Source organism: Rhipicephalus sanguineus, chromosome 2 (genome assembly GCF_013339695.2).
Source record: "Rhipicephalus sanguineus isolate Rsan-2018 chromosome 2, BIME_Rsan_1.4, whole genome shotgun sequence".
NCBI classification, from domain to species: Eukaryota; Metazoa; Arthropoda; class Arachnida; order Ixodida; family Ixodidae; genus Rhipicephalus; species Rhipicephalus sanguineus.
The window spans coordinates 19,558,069-19,575,858 of NC_051177.1; the positions used below are offsets into that span (position 1 = coordinate 19,558,069).

General features: G+C 45.2%; 1 protein-coding gene across 1 annotated transcript in view; it reads right to left on the minus strand.

Annotated features, from left to right (window-relative positions):
• The window catches only part of LOC119382491 (uncharacterized), a 41,308-nt gene that overhangs the window by 2,923 nt on the left and 20,595 nt on the right, over positions 1 to 17,790 (minus strand). The window contains exons 11-16 of the mRNA XM_037650201.2: positions 15,226 to 15,445; positions 13,207 to 13,317; positions 5,470 to 5,514; positions 3,476 to 3,775; positions 1,612 to 1,734; positions 809 to 926 (exon numbers count right to left, since the gene is read on the minus strand). Of these exons, the coding sequence (XP_037506129.1) occupies positions 809 to 926; positions 1,612 to 1,734; positions 3,476 to 3,775; positions 5,470 to 5,514; positions 13,207 to 13,317; positions 15,226 to 15,445 (917 nt within the window). The remainder of the gene's footprint in view (positions 1 to 808; positions 927 to 1,611; positions 1,735 to 3,475; positions 3,776 to 5,469; positions 5,515 to 13,206; positions 13,318 to 15,225; positions 15,446 to 17,790) is intronic.

A 17,790-nucleotide genomic window follows, 5' to 3' on the forward strand; every position in this document is an offset into this window, starting at 1 on the left:
TCTGCACAAAGTTTCATGCAAGAAGTCGTACAGCTTGTACTAAGTGGTAATGCACTACTACGTCAGATGTGTGTTTAAATAGCACATAATGAAAAAGTGGTTGTAGGAGGGTCACTCTCGTACACTGCAAAGTAGGCTACAGCAACCTTACAAAAATGAAAATGCTGCCCGATGTGCCAGGTTAGGCTTGTGCGAATATTCGAGCATTTTGAATATTCGAACGAATATTACAGTATTCGAATTCGCTTTGAAACTAGTTTAAATTATTCTAAATTTCGAAGTATTCGAAATGAACGAATAGACATATGTAAATTGCCTGTAACTCCTGTAAAGATGGTTTCACTGCAGCGCAGGGATGCTATATCGTGAATACACCTTTCCAGGGAAACTTCAAGGTTAAATGAACGTATTACCCTCACATCAATTAATCATTTTTTTAAGTTTAAAAGCTCATTATACTGGCTTATATGCTCTAAGTACAGGTAAATTTTAAAACGTAACATATTTTACAGGTTATCACTTGCATTCTACCAAAAGCCAAATCCTGCTACTATTCAAAGTTGCTTCCACTTCCCTTTGAACCAACAAGAATGACTATTGCACACGCTTTCTTTCAATTTTAAAAATATTGTGCAGGTTAGTTGAGTCATCGCAAATGTGCTCATTTTTCTTTATAATATGTGATATATACGATTCGAATTTGATTCGAAATAATTTGACCAAATCACTATTTGCACAAGCCTAGCCAAGTTAAATAAACTGTACAGTCATGCATGCAAATAGAAAATGCAAACATTTTCATGCTTACATTGCTCTTCATAGAAGTATGGGACTCCTAACAGTTGCAGGTATTTCTTCAAAGGGCTCGGATCATACAGTGAGCTTCCAGGATCGACTGTTACTGCACCTAGATCGAATTTCTTTCCCTAGAGGTGTGAGAATACACGGCATGCAGCCACATTTAGTGCACGTCCCCACGGCAATTCAGAGTATTACCTGCAGTTGTTTCAAGTGGTAATTTAGGCAAGAACATGGGCCTTGTAAACAGAAAACAGTTCAGTTTACTGCATGAAGCAACATTTGAACCTCACTGTAATAAAGTGCAACATCACTAAATGAACCTCAATCTCGTTAAACGGAACCTGAAAGGAGTAGGAAAATGTGTTACCTTTAGCAGGAGTTTAATTTACTGAGAAAGGTGTATAGGGGTGCTGGAGCCAATTAAGAAACCAACCAATATCAAGGCAGTTCAATGCTTGTTTTATTATTCTGTACTTACAACGAATGAGATCCAAGAAATATGTATACAGGTGAGGGTCCCAAAGTCAAAGACTGCAACGGGATCCTCAGTTAACAATATAGTACATGAGTGGTGATGAAGCATACCATTTAGACAGCAGTCATGTTTAGGTGATTTCCAGTTACCAAGATTCTACTGTGAAAGATCACCAAACAAATTTCAGTTTACTTTATCAAATCCAATGACCCATGTTGCTTTATCAAGGTTCAGCTATGGTGCGACAATGAAAACAGCAGAAGCACTTTGTGCCCATGAATGAACACAGTGTAGCATAGCATTAATGTAAAATTTACAGAGAAGGTAGCTCCTACCTTTTTCCTGAAGCAGAACTGGTACTGGCGCAAAGTATGAAGTAGAGAAAGAGAGTCCTTTCCCCCTGACAAACAGACAAGGACTCTGTCCCCATCAGCTATCATGTTGAACTCATTAACTGCCTGGAAGCATAAACATAAACAATACACTCGAGAGGGTTCTGAGAAAAACTGCAAGGTTCAAGTTTGACAACAGATATTCCAAGTCCATTCAAGCTCACCTTTGAAGTAAAGTAAAAGTTTGGAGACATCCACTTTAAAAATCTTTCTCCAGTTCTGAATTTACTATGGCCATAACAGACTGTCACCACAGATACTGCCATCTTGTTTGCTCAACAAATCATGGCGCTACCTTATTCATGAATCATGATGCACACAATGTTTCCTTTACCTGCTAGAGTACATCTTGCCTGTGCCCTCCAAGACACCACAACTCTCAGAATTGGCACTGCACAAAAAACCCTGCACAGACTGCCAAGCAAGAATGTTGCAGGATAGTGTAATAGCACGAGTTTAATTCCCAGCAGTGTAAGTTTTCTTTTAGAGTGATGCCCTACTTGGCCTATCACCTATAAATTTAGCATGTCGAGTGTCTTAGCTAGTGAACTGGACCAATCCTGAACACAGTTAAGCAGTAAACTGGGCCAATCCAGGATATTCTATAATTAAGGGTTGTGACTTGGTGAGCCACTACGGACACCACTGCACATATTGTGCAATGGTATCAGCACTGGTACACAGAGTACCAAAATTATCTGAATGCATACGAGCAGCTGTACAGCTTCAAGTAAGATGCAATTCACAGGAACACAATAGAACTGTACAGAAGCAGGACTGTCCCAACTGAGTCCACTGGTTCCCACTATCTGATGTGGTCATCCTCCTAGAAAAACTTGCTCATTAAATGAAAAAATTAAAGATGAAAGCAATCGGCAAAAAGAAAGCAAGCAAGAGGAACTACTGCGCTAAGGTGGCACCATAACTTGCCCTGCGATTTATCGAAACAAGCTAAACTAGCACTGCTTAAGAGGGCCAATTTCTGAATCATTACACACACAAAGGCAGCATAGGAATATTTTTGTTCAAAAGTATGCTGAAGCACAACAACAGGAAAATTTAGCACAATGTGTAGATATGTGACGGGATCAGTCAAACATGTGCGTGTTACTAGCTCCAGTCAGGCAACAGTTCACAAAAGCACTGGTCAAATTGCCAGCCATCTCTTTCATATTCCTGGTAAAATGAAGCTCTGGAACATGACAAAATGATGCAGTAGTCACCTAGATTAGCATAAAATTTTAATTCACTTTAGCATCTGTACGAACATAGAATAACAGAAAGCTGAGCTAGTTGGTAAGTATTCATTCTAAAAAGACGGGGCGTGCAAAGACGGACACAAGAAAGAAGTCGGGACACCACAAACGCCGTTTGTGGTGTCCTGACTTCTTTCTTGTGTCCGTGTTTGCACGCCCTGTCTTTTTAGAATGTATGAACATGCAGCTTGCGTTTGTACATTTTCTTTACATTTTAAGATATCCTCAGAAGTTTCAATATCTATGTCAGCTGTGCTCAATTCAACTGCATTTTCACAGCACTTTTATTCATTTGCACAACACCTTGTGCTCTGCAAATATGAAATGTCCATGGGAGTCCTCGCATTACTCTCAGTGCACCTGTGATAGTGTCACAGCAGGAGTAACCATGCACTCTAATACACAGCTCCAGCATTGTACTATCTCACAACAGAGCACATATTAGCATCAGCATGCATTCAGGGAGCATGCATTTAACCTGCTCACCCTTACTTGACCCATCCATAAAGATGGATGGAACACAAAAGGCATAATCTGTGTGACCAGCTTACCTTCAAGAATGGCTTGAATATATTTCTTGGAGGAGCGTGCCAACGAAAATGCCGGGAGCTAAGCGGTTCACTTTGTAGGCAAGGTGACTTCGCGGAAACTTGACAGGATTGCCCACGCTGCTGCACTTCCAAGTGTTTGCGCATTCCTGGCTCCGGCGGTGCAAACGGACAATCCCTGAGCGGCACTTGTGTCCCTTCCAGGAGTTGCTTCGCTTCACTTGGGAGGAGAAACCAACGTAGTTCAGCAGCTTCCGCATCAAACATCAACGACTGGTCAGCAAGCTGGGCTCTAAGTCCTGCCTGCTCAAAAGGGAGAGAAGAGACAACACTCTTCAGGCAGCAAGTCGTTTCTATCCACTGAAAAATGACCTTTTAACTACTTTGGCAGGTTCAGATCCACTAAACAGAGCAAAACCTACGTGCACAGTTCACTTAATATTGTGGGGAAAAAAACGAAAAGAAAAAGATTTTGTGCCTAGTGCTTCTATGTTCTTGCTCATATCTTGCACAAAATTTGCATTTTATGGTCCTGATCATTTAATATAACAGGAGGCATGATTGTTCGCCTAACTCTTAAAGGGCCCCTGACAGCAAAATTTTTGTTGGTGACTTTTTTACTGTAATTTGTAGCTTTGTGTCTGGTAATCCCTGAGTTAAATCGTAAATGCTCTAGCGTATCGTATAACTAATTCTAGCGTAGTTAATTGTGACCATTTTAGCGTCACTTGAAAACGCCCGCCTAAAAACCACAAGAAACTAGCGCCCCATGCGGGGGAGCGTCAGAGACCACGTGCACTCAAGCTGTGGTAACGTTGAAAGCGCGCACGGTAGAGATTGAAACGATGTGGGTGCCTCGGTATGAGTTAAACCTGTTAAGCGCGTGTCCCGCCAGAAAAACTACCTCGAGAGCAGCCCGATAACAAAGCGAGAGGGGGGCGGAACAATAGGCCTCGCTGGGTGCCAGTCGTCGTATTGTGCACGTGCACCCCGCAAACCTTCCGTGACGTCCACAATACTTGCTTTACTCGTAGAACGTCACACGGGGCCTCTATCTACGTCATACCAGTATGTCGCGAGGTGCAGCCAACTCAAATGAGCACTCACGCTTACTTTTAAAACCAAATTAAGATATCTTAAAGGCAACGTTCGTCACTAATAATCAGTCAGATGTGTCCCCGTATACAGGAAAGTCAAACAACAAAAACATCTCGAGGTTTCAATTTTGGTGTCAGGGGTCCTTTAAGAAAAAAACAACGAAGTCATTTCATTTATGAAAAAGATCACTGCTCTCAAGAAATTGCTAGCAAACGTGTTTTGTTTTATGCAGGCAGCTGCAGAAAGCAGCCATTCCAGGAGGGTTAGTGCGTGTTAATTGCCCCTGCAGAACATGCGGCTACCCTTCAGGAATAACTACTTTCCACAGATGTCAACATGAGACAAAACAAGTTTGCTAATGGTGCCTGTGCAATAGCTATTTTCTCCACATATTAAATAATGTTCTAGATTTTTTTTTTACTAGGAAATAGTGCCAAGTATTAGAGTGAACGATTCAGACGATAAAATGTGATCTTTCTGCAAAACCTTAGCAAGAAAAGAAAATTTGTAAGTGTGAAAGCTTTTTTAAAAATGATTTTAGATGACATGTGCATGTCTCTATATACATAGTACTACATCAGACTGTACATGTGCGATGGCACACATTGCACGCACAATTTATTTCACCAAGTGATCCTGAAACTTCCTGACAGCAGAAGTACCACCACAAGCCCCACCACAAATCCCAGTTCCATGCTATTTTCTATTTTCTAACATACTTAAAAAATAATCTCACAGCATAGGAGGTGTCCGATGTGTCTCAAAATGCAGGCAATGCTATAAAAATTTTTTTTATCTGCACTTGTACTATCTTAAAAGGTAAAAGTTTATATTCATTTGAGTATAGTATAGACCTACAAAAGCTCAGTGAATTAGTTAGTTAGCTCAGCAGGTCTTACTTTCGTGGCTCCTTCAAAAATGATGCTTGCTTCATTCAGCACATCCTGGAAGAAAAATGAGTATGTTGGTTTGTTTTAGATCAATTGTAAGTACAGAGGCATGCACTGTGTGCTAGCAATAATAAAAAAAAAACAGCCATCTTAAGTACTACGCCACTTCCAATGTATGCCATTTCATGAAGCCATAAAAATACAAGAATGTGTTAGCTTATGCAGCTAATGCAGCTTATGCAATACAATGATGTTAGCTTATGCAGAGTGTTAGAATTCAAGTACCTCGGTATCCTTATGACACACAATATGTCATGGTTCAAACACACTGATCTCACATGCAACAAGGCCCTTAAGAGATTAGGTTATTTACATCGTACGATCCGTCTTGCTCCTCAACCAAACTTCTTACATACAAAACTCTCATTTGTCCCATGCAACCACAATCACGGCAGTGCAGCGACAGGTTAGACGATGCAGTGCAGCGACAGGTCTTGACTGATGCAAAAGTGCTTGCACGCCGTCGTGACCAGACGGCACGTGAGCTTATGGAGGCTTTCTTTATTGGGAAAGGCGGTGATAACTGTGTGGCTAAACCTTCTCTTGCTTTGAACAAAGTTGAGATAGGGTATCTGGATGCGCATATCTGAGGTTTGGGTTTTTTGCATGGTGAACGTGTGGTTTGCTTGGTATAAATACATTCGTTTCTTAATAAAGGTTCAGTTGTTAGTATGCGCTTGTCCTGTTGCTTTCTTCTACTAGTCTCACGTTTTTTCGCGCTATTTTTTCCAGATTGAGTTTAAAGCGTCATTTAAGCACCTCATAACTACAGTATAGACCGCTTATAACGTATGTCGCCGGAGTCGCGAATATCCGCACTATAACCAAAACAACCTTCTTCAAAGGCTGCACTTGCGCAAAACGTGTTGAGCATGTAGCCTGGCGTGTCCGATAATCAACATATGCGATTTGGGGCGCTTACAACCACTTATAACTCCGAATGTTCAAAAAATAACCGCCAAAGACCCGCATTGCCAACGAAATGAACACGGGGGAAAAAAGCAAACAAAACAAAGTGCCATCGTGGAAATTCGCCGACTACGTTTCAGGCCACCTCGAGGTATGCGCATTACACAGAAACCATGTCGAATCGCGACTGAAATTTCACGTGCTGAGCGCGGTACCGATCGTTCGATTTCACGGGCGCGCACGCCATGTCCAAGACATTGCAATTGAATCCGGAACCACCATTCGAGAGTTGCTTGTGCCAACCATGCCCTCGTTTTCATTAACGATATGATTCCCTTCAATTCAAGTGCAGCCATCGCAAAAAGTTTCGTTAATTCCGCACCAAACCGCAACTTTTATCGCCCGCGACCGCTACCGAAAAGCAACCAACGCTGATTAGGCCTAGCCTGCGGTTTAGCATGTTGTCGCGGGAAGTTTGTCAAGACAACATGAAGGTCGGACGTCGAAAAGATCGCACTCAAGCACTAACCCAAGAACAGCGTGCGTGATACGAAGTTTGTGTTCGCGGCCGGGAGATCAACGGCGACAGAAGCCGCCAAGCTCGTTTAAGTCCGCGCACTGGCAGAAAAGGCGAAAGCTCGCGCCATGAAGCCGCAAAACTTTTCAATTTGCGGACGAGGTAGCAAACGCGATATCTGTAGCAAGTGTGATAACGACGACACTTTTCCCGACAGGAAACTTGCTTTAAAGTGCACATGATGAGGACGCGATCGTACGTTCCACGCGGAACGCGCTGCCGGCAAGCGGCTGCGGAGCCTTGCCGCCGCCGGTGCAAAGGCTACTCCGTCGCCTAGGCAACCACCATCCTTCCCCACTCGGCGAGCCCGCACAGCGCTGCCGCGGTCTTTTTCCTCCCTCCGCCCCTCGTTCGTTCACTGTGCGTGCTCTCGAACTTCGTAAAGACCTCGTCGCTCCCTCCCCAGCGGCGTACCTCCTTTGAGAACCGCACTGGCTACCGCGTTTTTTGTCAGAAATATTTTCCCGCAACCGCATTATAAACGGTATTTCATCTTGGGGGACTGCACAATAAGCGGTATGCGTATACATGCGGTTCTATGGGAGGGTAAACGGGAGTCGAAAAAGACCGCATTATAACCGGTCCTGCATTATATGCGGTTACGTTATAAGTGGTCTGCACTGTATTAATATTTACTATTAAACATATCAAAGATACAATAATCCGTTCGAATTGCAAGAAACAAAAGAAACAAATAACGACACACATGTATTGTCATTGAACGCAACGTACGATGAACAACATATATTTAAAATACCGGTACTTGTGGCAGAAATGATATAAAAACGATAAAGCTGAGCACCACATTACAAAAGTAGCCAAAATCGCATGTAACTATTGCTATAGCAGCAGTTTATGATCAGGGTGAGTTCAATATGGTATTTACATATTTCACCAAAATAGCATTGAGGAGGAGGAGGGAAAGGAAGGAAAAGCAGGAAGGTCAACCAGACGCGCGTCCGGTTTGCTAATCTGCGCTGGAGGAGGGGATTAAGGGATGAAAGGATAGGGAGATAGAAAGAAGGGAGCATACAAGAAATTCGCGCGTGCTTAAACCATAGAGTTTCTTACATGAATACCTAGAGGGAAATCTGGCGCCACCGTCTATGCGAATTTTTTAAGGGCCGCCGTTGGAGCGCTGGGAATGACGGTATACGTGGCTGCGAGGCTTGTGGTGGCTGGTGTTGTGCGAGGCTTCGGCTCAAAAGCGGATACGACTGCGCAAATAAAGCTTCTCTAAAACAAAACTTTTATAAGCGGATGTCATTTACGCGTATTATATTTTAAAATAAACGTCCACTCACCTTGATGGCATAACCAAACGGCGAAAGAAAGAAACAGACGACGAACAGTGGCAGAGAGAACGCTGCCTTTGTCGTCTGCCTGCCAAGTTTAGCGGCCGTTGGTTACTTTTTACGCTTCGTAAAACTATACATCGACGCAGAAGTTTCCAATGTTAAATAAAACTCGTTTTTCTGCAATAATAAAAAACAAATAGTTCACTACGTGCTCCTTCAGAAAGAAATCAACCATTTCGACGCAAGGAACGCGTTGAAGCCAGACGCGTCTTCGTTGTTTCTGGGCTCTACGTGAAGGATACGAATCCGAGTCAAGTTCGAAGCTCACATATCCCGGCATTCCCATGTGTCCAACAGCTTGCAGCGCCACTTTTCCCTCTAGGTAAGTGTAGGAAACTCTATGGCTTAAACTACATTCCTGCGTTCGCAAAACCTCAGGCCTATCACATTCCACTGTACATCGTTGAGTCATGGTGCCTAGTGAAGGCTTGCAAGTACTGGACAAAGAACATCCAGTACCTGTTGTACGAACTCAGCGTATGGCGATCTCAGCCCCCCCCCCCTTTCATCCAAGAGGGGGGGGGGGCTATGTCAGTGTCATACATTGACATAAATGGGAGGCAGGGAAGTGCTGCGACAAACCTTTGACCAGGGTTGCCAATGGTGGCTACTTTTTGCCAAATTGGCGAATTTGAGAGGCCTGTGGCGACCTAAAATTATGAATGGCGACATGGCAAATTTTTGGCGATTTTCAGCTTAGGTCTCCACTGAGTTATGCATCCTAAGCTCAGTGCCTTCCCAACGAATGAGCGGCACTATTCTCTGTATTTTTCTGGGTTTTGAGGTGCACATTGCGCGCCGTTCTGTATGTCCGTCCTGTAACTCGTGTGTATCTCCTCAATTCATCTAGATGCTTCTAACTCAATTCATCTGGATTCATCTAGATGCTTCAGAGCTTCGCTAAAGTTTCGCTTCTGAAGGGGCTAGATGACGGGTTGGTCGTGTGTTCCGGCTATTTGTTCCGCCAAAGCTCCAACTATTCTGAATAGCTTGGCGACCTATTCACCGCTGCAGTATCCCCTAATCGAGCTCGTATAGCGAAGATGGGCGGATACGCGGGTGTTCGTGCAATAAAAAATTATTTATTCAGGCATTTTATACTGTTCTCAATGAGCGTGTGCAATGAAAACAATTGCTATATAACATTTTACAATGTCTACCTGTTCAATTATAACGCACTGGATTGACACGGGTAGATATAAGTGATTATATATGAAAGGGACAGTGGCGTCCAGTATCATATTAGTTCACACTGAAAGGCATAAGACTCACTAATGAACGATACCTGTAAGAATTCTGTCTTACTACTTTCAATAAACCTGTTAATCCTTTTTTCATATGAGGGGATGTAAAGCTGTCTACAAACAACGCCTTCGCGGCTTTCGCCTAAGGTTTACCACACTTTTACCTCTGAAACGAGCGGACAGGGATGGAAGGATATCATGAGCGTTTTATCCTTTCATACTTGCGCCTCCGCGCACACCTTGCGGCTAGTCGGAGAACCAGGTGCACCAAGCACTCCCATGGTGAAGGGGCGATGCGCCTGGCATTGAGAAATGTCAATATACTTTAAGGGCTTTGAATGGCATTGTATTCTACGGGGCTATACATCAGTGAAAGTTCTTATTACTAGGATATGCCGCACATACCTAGAATGGCGACTTTTTTGGCGAAATTTGTAAAAAAATGGCGACTTTTGGCGACTTTCTGCTCGTCGTTTGGTGACATTTACTTGAAAGTCAGTGGCAACCCTGCCTTTGACACCCCCCCCCTCCTGAAGGAAACCCTGCACACGCCTATGTCTCTCACCATTTGTCTCAACACAGCTATCTCTTTTCATTTTTGGCCAATCTTTTGAGGAAGCTTCGTGGGGTCCCTTACAATTTGAACACTTCAGATCATTGGCTTTACAACTGTCTGCGGAATGGGTTTCAGCACAATGAGAACCTACTCGCTTATCTTTGCATATGCTTCTCACGTGACCTAGTCATGCAGTTGTGAAATTGCATTGGCTTCGGCACAAAAGGTCTTACAGGGTGTTGGAAGTGGCCCACCTTTACAAACGAAGGTAGAAAGTTGCCTTTGAAATCTGTTTTCAAGCAGCGTGAAGTACCCACACGAGCAACCTTGGCGATGATAGCTTCCCTAGCTGGCTTGACCAGGCCATACAAATCGGAGCTGGGAATGGCAGCGTCAACGTCGTAGATGACGCCGGTGATGACTTTGGAGCCCACCGGGATGTAGGAGTGGATGTTGATTCCATCCAGCTTTGTGCCATTGTGTAGTATGTTCAGTGTGGCAGCATGCAAAACATCAATTGCCATGACATTCTTGCGCGGGTTCACTCTGATGTCGGTGATTTCATCTGGCACCAGTCCTTCGGAGCGCCGAAATGGATTGCCTGTTGAGGCACTTCATGTTGCCGTTGGGGTCAGCAGGAACGAAAATGATGGTGTTGGCCTCGGGCCTTCGCGGCGCTCTTCATTCGGTGTGTTCGGGGATGAGGAGGCCCTGGTGTTATGTCTCTTTCCCTTTTGGCTCATTACAAGTTCGAAGTCGTCGTCAGATGGCCCGTCGCCTGTCAGTGAGAGGACATACCGTAAAAACCCGCATATAGCTCGGACCCGCATATAGTCCGGGGTGTAATTCGGGGATAGCAAACGTGAGAAAAAAAGTTTTCACCCGAATATAGTCCGAGGAAAATGGAAAAAATGCATTTATTGACATTTCATTCATCGTCGTCGTCGGACGCACTCTCTTCCGAAGCTCCCTTGTCGGAAATGTTCTCCCACAGCACATCATCCTCAGTGCCATCAAGCGCGTTGGAGATGGAGCACTTTTTGAAGGCGCGGCAAACGAGCGCCTCTGGAATGCAGGCCCAAGCCTCGACTATCCACGAGCAGAGCATCGCTGGCGAGGCCCGTTTCAGCCGTCCGGCAGGGGTCACTTCTGGTTCTCCGGACCTCATCCACTCCACGTACAGGCGCTTGACATGGTCCTTAAATGGCTTATTAAGGCACACATCAAGCGGCTGCAGCTGTGATGTCATCCCTCCCGGGATGACGACGAGCTCGGTGCGGGAGTCGCGCAGCAGTCGCTTTACGGAGTCGGCCAGGTGACACCGAAACGCGTCGAGCACAAGCATCGAAGGGAGCCCCAGCAGTGCTCCGGGCCGTCGACACCACACGGACTTTATCCAGTCAAGGACTAACGATTCGTCCATCCACCCCTTGTCCTGGCAGCGGACGACGACATTTTTCGGGAACTTCTCCCCCTTCGGCAGCGTCTTTCGTTTGAACACCACGTAGGGTGGCAGCTTGCGACCGTCAGCCGTGCAGGATAACATTACAGTCACCCGCGTTTTTTCGTTTCCAGTCGACCGCACGATAACTTGCCTGGAGCCTTTTTGATGCACCGTCAGCGCCGAGGGCATATCCAGGTAGACCGGCGTCTGATCCGCGTTGCCGATCTGGCCCAGCTGAAAGGGGACTGCCTTTCGCAACGCAATTATGTACCTTTGAAAAGCCACGAGGTGCTCTTCGTAGCTCTCTGGTAGCTTCTGGGAGATCGACGTACGCCGACGTAGGGAGAACCCAGCGCGGCGCATGAAGCGAGACACCCAATGCTTGCTCGCTTTGAAATCCTCCGGCTGAATGCCTTTGTCTCGAGCGATCTCCCTTGCCTTCGCTTGTAGCAGCTCGATGTTGACAGCGAGATGTGCAGCTCGCTGCTCCCGCACAAAGTCTGTGAGTTCTCGTTCCACGTCAGGAAATGCTCCATTTTTTGGTCCGCGGAAACTTTTTCGCTGGCCGCTGCATGCAAAGAGGGCTTCCTTCTGCTTCCGCCAACCGCGAATGCTCCGCTCGTTGACTCCGAACTGCCGCTCCGCGGCACAGTTGCCGATGGTTTCGGCAGCAGCGATAACTTTTCTTTTAGAAGCAGCAGAGTACTGCCTGCGCGGTCCTGACATGGCGTAAAATCACAGGAGCAAAATCGAGGCCGTCGTTATGGGCACCAAGTTGAAGCAAAGGCCACTGACCAACTGACCAGTTAAGACCAAGGAGGTTAAAAAAAATGCTGGAGTGGCGATTATTGCGCAAGAGTGAAGCCGTGCCCACCAAAAGATGGCGGCTGCGGCCGCCATCTTAGTAGGGGCACGATAAATCATCGGCGTTTGCCGAAGGAAAGCGAGCGTTCTCCACGCACGCCAGACGAGTTTAATACGGCAACTTTTACGGGTCAGATACTGCTCCAAGCGTGTCTTTGTGTTACTAGTTTTTAACAGTAAGCCTCAAAGTCATGGCAAATTTTATTGAAGATCAATCGCCAATACTCCAATCGACGGGTTACTTTTGTCGGCAACAACTATCTCTTATTTTATAATTAAAGTAGTATTTATACTAACAGATCAAAGCCATTTGATCTCTTAGTAGGCACCACCAGAAAAGAGCATGTTTCCGAGCTCTTTGGTGGGCAAAAGCTGGCTTCACTTGTGCTGGGAAGGCGTTGCGAGAGCTTCCACTCCAGAATTTTTTTTTTAAACCTCCTTGGTTAAGACTAACGCCGCTAACACTACCTAGCGCAGAAGCGCGCAGACAGCTGATGATGATGATAGCACCGCGCTATGCCGAAACCGAAACTGAATTTGGGCCGAAAATTCTTGGGACCCGCATATAGTACGGGGCCGAAATTTCGCACCCTAAAATCTAGAAAAAAACCCCGGGCTATACGCGGGTTTTTACGGTAATGGGGGCATGTGTTCTAGAACTCACAAACATTCATTCTGTTTGTTCATGTGTGAAGTTGTGTGAGGTGTGTTAAGTCGTGCAACATATTGCTCACCTGCCATGAACCAGCTGTGCTAGGTCTCTCATTCTCCCCTTCAGGATCTCTGTACACAAACCTCCCTTCCTTATAAGAAATTGAGCCAAGCCATCTTCTGTCCTTGAACACCTGTGAATATCAAGCCACAATCAACACAAGTAGAGGAGGCACATGTTAGGACCAAAGTCGCAAAGCCACCAAATTTCACAGAACAGCCTCACAATCTCATCAACTAAAAAAACTAAAATAGGCCTGGTCAGAAACGTCAGTATCCACACAATCAAGAAGCTTTAAACAGTAAAAATCCTTCTTGAGCTTTAAAAAGGATTTGACATTTCAAGAAGAAAAACAACATTGTAAAGCGGTGCACTTGTGCGTGTGCCTTCCTTGTCCCCGTTTTTTGCGCAGTTTTCGTCATAATGGATTACCAACTCACCCAGTGCTCAGTTCTTCTAAATCAAGTGGTATAACGTGAGAGGCTATGCCATCAATAAAGAAATGTGTAGGAGGAGAATTGAGATATCTATGTCATTTAGGATTTACTTATTAAACAAGGAGATACACGACACTGGCATAGCCAGAAAGGGGTGGGGGGGTCAATACCACCACCCCACCCACACAGGAATTATTAAAGTTTGTACATATATATACACAGGAAGCCATTGTTTTTCCAGTGGGCCAAACATATTGAAGTAGAAAAAAAAACACAACTTAGCAGCAGTATTTATCACCAGGTTCAACCAGTGGTCCAGTCTTCATCGTGCACACAGCATGCACACAAACAAACATATGTGCGAACCTACACAAACGAGGGTGATAGTCGGAAACCCACCCAAAATAAAATCATGGCTACACCCCTGATATGCAATATATGTGCATCTTGGTGCCAAAAGAAAGGTAGTAATTTATCAAGGGCTCGTTTTTTTTTTTCTTTGTTAGTTTATGAAGAGGCAATATTGTCAGCCACCCATATGTAGCACAAAACTACAAGGAAACCCATGCGGTTTTCTCAGAAAGAAAGCTTCTCAGTTGAAACATAATTTATCCTCGTGAGGGAACAACAAACAAAAACCTCTCACAATGCAGTTACAGTATGTAAAAATCTTTGAGCAACTAAAATCAATAAAAACTTGGAGGACGCTTGAGGTTCGCCTTCAAGAGTAGAAGGCAATAGCGTAATCGGGCCCCGTGTGCATCGCCTTCTCAACTGCTAGCCTCGCTTCAGTTCTCGATGCATGCCTCAACCATGCCAAAAGAAAATGAACAACTGTGCTCATAACATTGGCCATTTAAAATATCCTAGAATGACTCATGCAAGTGCAGTTGTTAAGTGCCCACTACGCTATAATTCTTCCTTTTGTGAATCAGCGAGGGGCCCACTATGTGTTCGTAAGGCAACACGCAAACATACGCAGCTGCTCACTTTGTTGATGCTTTTGCAGTTGATAACGAGCACTTTGTAATGAGTGGACCTTTAAAACGCCCACTCTCTGGGCAATTCACGTTTTGACGCCTGGCACGATTCTACACTTCTAACATGCAATGTTAAATGCATTAAGGAGACCCCTTCCACTACGTGATAATCATATAGTGTTTTTTCCCAAGCAGTTTCAAGCAATAGCGTGGCTAAGTGGTAGAACATCTGCTTGCCATGCAGACAGCTTGGGTCTGCAAAACGAGCTGTTTAACGCCGTCGTGTTAAAAATGGCTGTTTTATAACAAGCCCCAAATACTACTTATCAGTTTGAAGTATATCCAAACAACACACAAGCATAAATTATAAAATTATAAAGGCAGATTTTTGGCTAGGTAGTAGTTTGCAAAAGAACCAAAAGGGCAAAGTGCAATAAAAAGGGCAACAAGAGGAATAGATTGAACAAATGCGGAGAGGACTATGTATCTCATCCACTGCTCTTTTGTTTCCAAATGAATTTTTTTCGATATCCATAACTGCCTCTGCGATGCCATCTCAAGGCCTCTAAGCTGACAAAATATCTCTGCAGCATACGCCCACTTCACTCGACCGAGATGCCTGACCTGGTGCATGGAGTGTTTCCACTCGCCAGTCTCAGGGTTGAAGTTGTATTGAGGGAGCAACTTCCAACCATGGCAAGCCACCTGGCGCACTGCCTCGAGAACAAAGTCCACCAGGGTTTCAGGCATGTAGAAAGCCAGGTTGAGGCGCACAAAGCCAGGACGCAGCACTTCTCGATCGGAGTGCTCCAGGTAGCGCCTCAGATGAGTCCGGTCAAGTTGGCTGCACAAGACAGGGACAAACTATCACTCCAATGGGAAGCATGTCCTGACACTACCTGTTTTATACTTAAGGTCTTTCATCTTTGGCTGTGATAATTTTTAAATTTTGTGTGCGAAAATTCGGTAATATGTTTAAAGTTTGCCAACGTTTCGCTCCGAAGGAAAACTGCCGAACCAGTTTTCGATAAAGTTCATTCTCTCTCTCTCTCTCTAGCAAGCCAAGCTCTGGTAATTTTCTTAATAGCTTTCCCAAACAATTAGCAGAGACAATACTCTTTGAAGAACCTTCCTCTCTCCCTAATCACTCCTTGGGACACAAAACCTATATGAATGAGCAAAATCACTCACAGGAACACAAGCCAAAAAGAGTGCTGCTTGCAAGTCATGTGACAAACTTATATACAAGTAGTTCTTCGCAGGCATTAGTTGTACTTTTCTGACTACGTTGCATATAAAAGAACACGACGACATGCTTGGTAATGCCTTCATTACTTTGGTAACTACTAGAGCTGTGCACGGGCCGTATTTCCGAGCCCGAGCCCGGCCCGGGCCCGCTGACTTTGTCGAAGGCCCGCCCGAGCCCGACGGCAAGGGGCTGCGAGCCCGCCCGGCCCGGCCCGACGTACGAAAACACAATCCCGGGCCCGGCCCGGCCCGGCTTTTTGAAGGTTCGCTGCGAAAACAAAACCTCGTTTTCCGGTAATTTGACATTTTATTGAGCATGTCAAATATGATCAAACGACACACGACGAACAGTCCCTATTACACAGATTACACATTACAAGTAGACGGCCTCATGTGAGCAACAATAGAGTTCACTCGCCAAAGCCGTCACGTGTATGGGGTATGCCCATGCAAGCGTCAGCTTGCGCGAAGGCGATCAGTCGCTCGTCGCTGTCGCGTGCATTTTCACTCATATGGGATTTGGCCTTAAATCTAACGTGAACAGTCGCGTGGCACCGTCACTAGCTCAGGTGCATCGTGTCACTTCTCCGTTTGTTGCAACAGAGGCAGTGTTTTACCTGCTCCCCATTTGTTTAAAGTAGCGAATGGAAAGGAAAAGCGGTAAAGGTCGGTCGCGGAAAAGGCGCTGTATGCGTGCTGGAAAACAATTCCCGCTCATTCTCTATATTTCGGGCTTGAGTCGGGCTTTGCTCCGGGCCCGAGCCCGGCCCGATAAAACTCCAAGTAGCCCGAGCCCGGCCCGGGCCCGAGGTTAAAATACGTCGGCCCGCCCGAGCCCGGCCCGCGGGCCGGGTCGGGCTCGGGCTTTCGGGCTACCCAGAGCCCGTGCACACCTCTAGTAACTACACTTTTATTTACAAAAACCAAAAAAAGCATAAATAGTAGTGCATGCAGGTATGCTTATCAAGCAATGTGATGCTTTTCCCTATATAACAATCCTTTGTTGACATAGCACATCATTTATTGCATTTTGTCAACCTACCGTAAAATCCTGAGCAGGTGCCCCCCCCCCCCCTCCTACGGTGAAAGATAATTGGACAAGATTTGGATGGGCGGCCCTTGCTCGGTTGCGGACCAAAATTTAAGATGGTGACGGAAGAGACCCTAAGAAGAATGCACACCTGTGCTTCTAATGAAATGCTTTATTGAACACACATGCATTTACTGTTTTACCGAACCGGAAGGAGTTCTCGCGTGGAATTTCATGTGTTATGACAAGGGGGAAAGATGTTCTTCAAATGTTTCGACAATATGTGACAACTCAGAATGCAGCCCCGAGGCACCACACCGGTAAAAATACCAAGAGGTTGTGCACATATCTAAAGACTTTCAGAACTTGGGTTCCTAGGAACCGCTGCTGCAGGATTCTGTAGCGGAGAACATGTTGAAAAAAAATGGTAGGAGGGGAGGGGTTGGCGCACATTTCAAATCTCCCGAAAAGGAGAAGGGGAAGCTTGCTTGGGTAGGGGCGCTCACTCGGGATTTTACGGTACTCCAAATAGACTTATCCACCCTTTATGTGTGTTTGGGCATGCGTTTGTGTGTGTGCGTGTATGCACACACATGCAAAATTTTAAATATACAAAGAGGGCGGGGGGGGTTTTGAAAACCCCAGCATCCCCTCTGGCTACACCAGTGAGCCTGACAGTAGAACTCCATTAGCTCTGTACTTTTGGTAAGTTTGATTCGGAATATAGGGCGAGTTTCTTTGGTCTCAATATAGGTCGATAGCTAATTATGGGTAACATTTCCAGAAAAAAAAGAGGTCAACCTATATTCGAATAAATTTTCTCAAAGTCACAGCTACTGTTTGCAATGCAAAATCAGTGGTTCATTCACAAGGTTCAGGTAATGGGCAAGAAGTGTGCTTCCAGTAGGGCA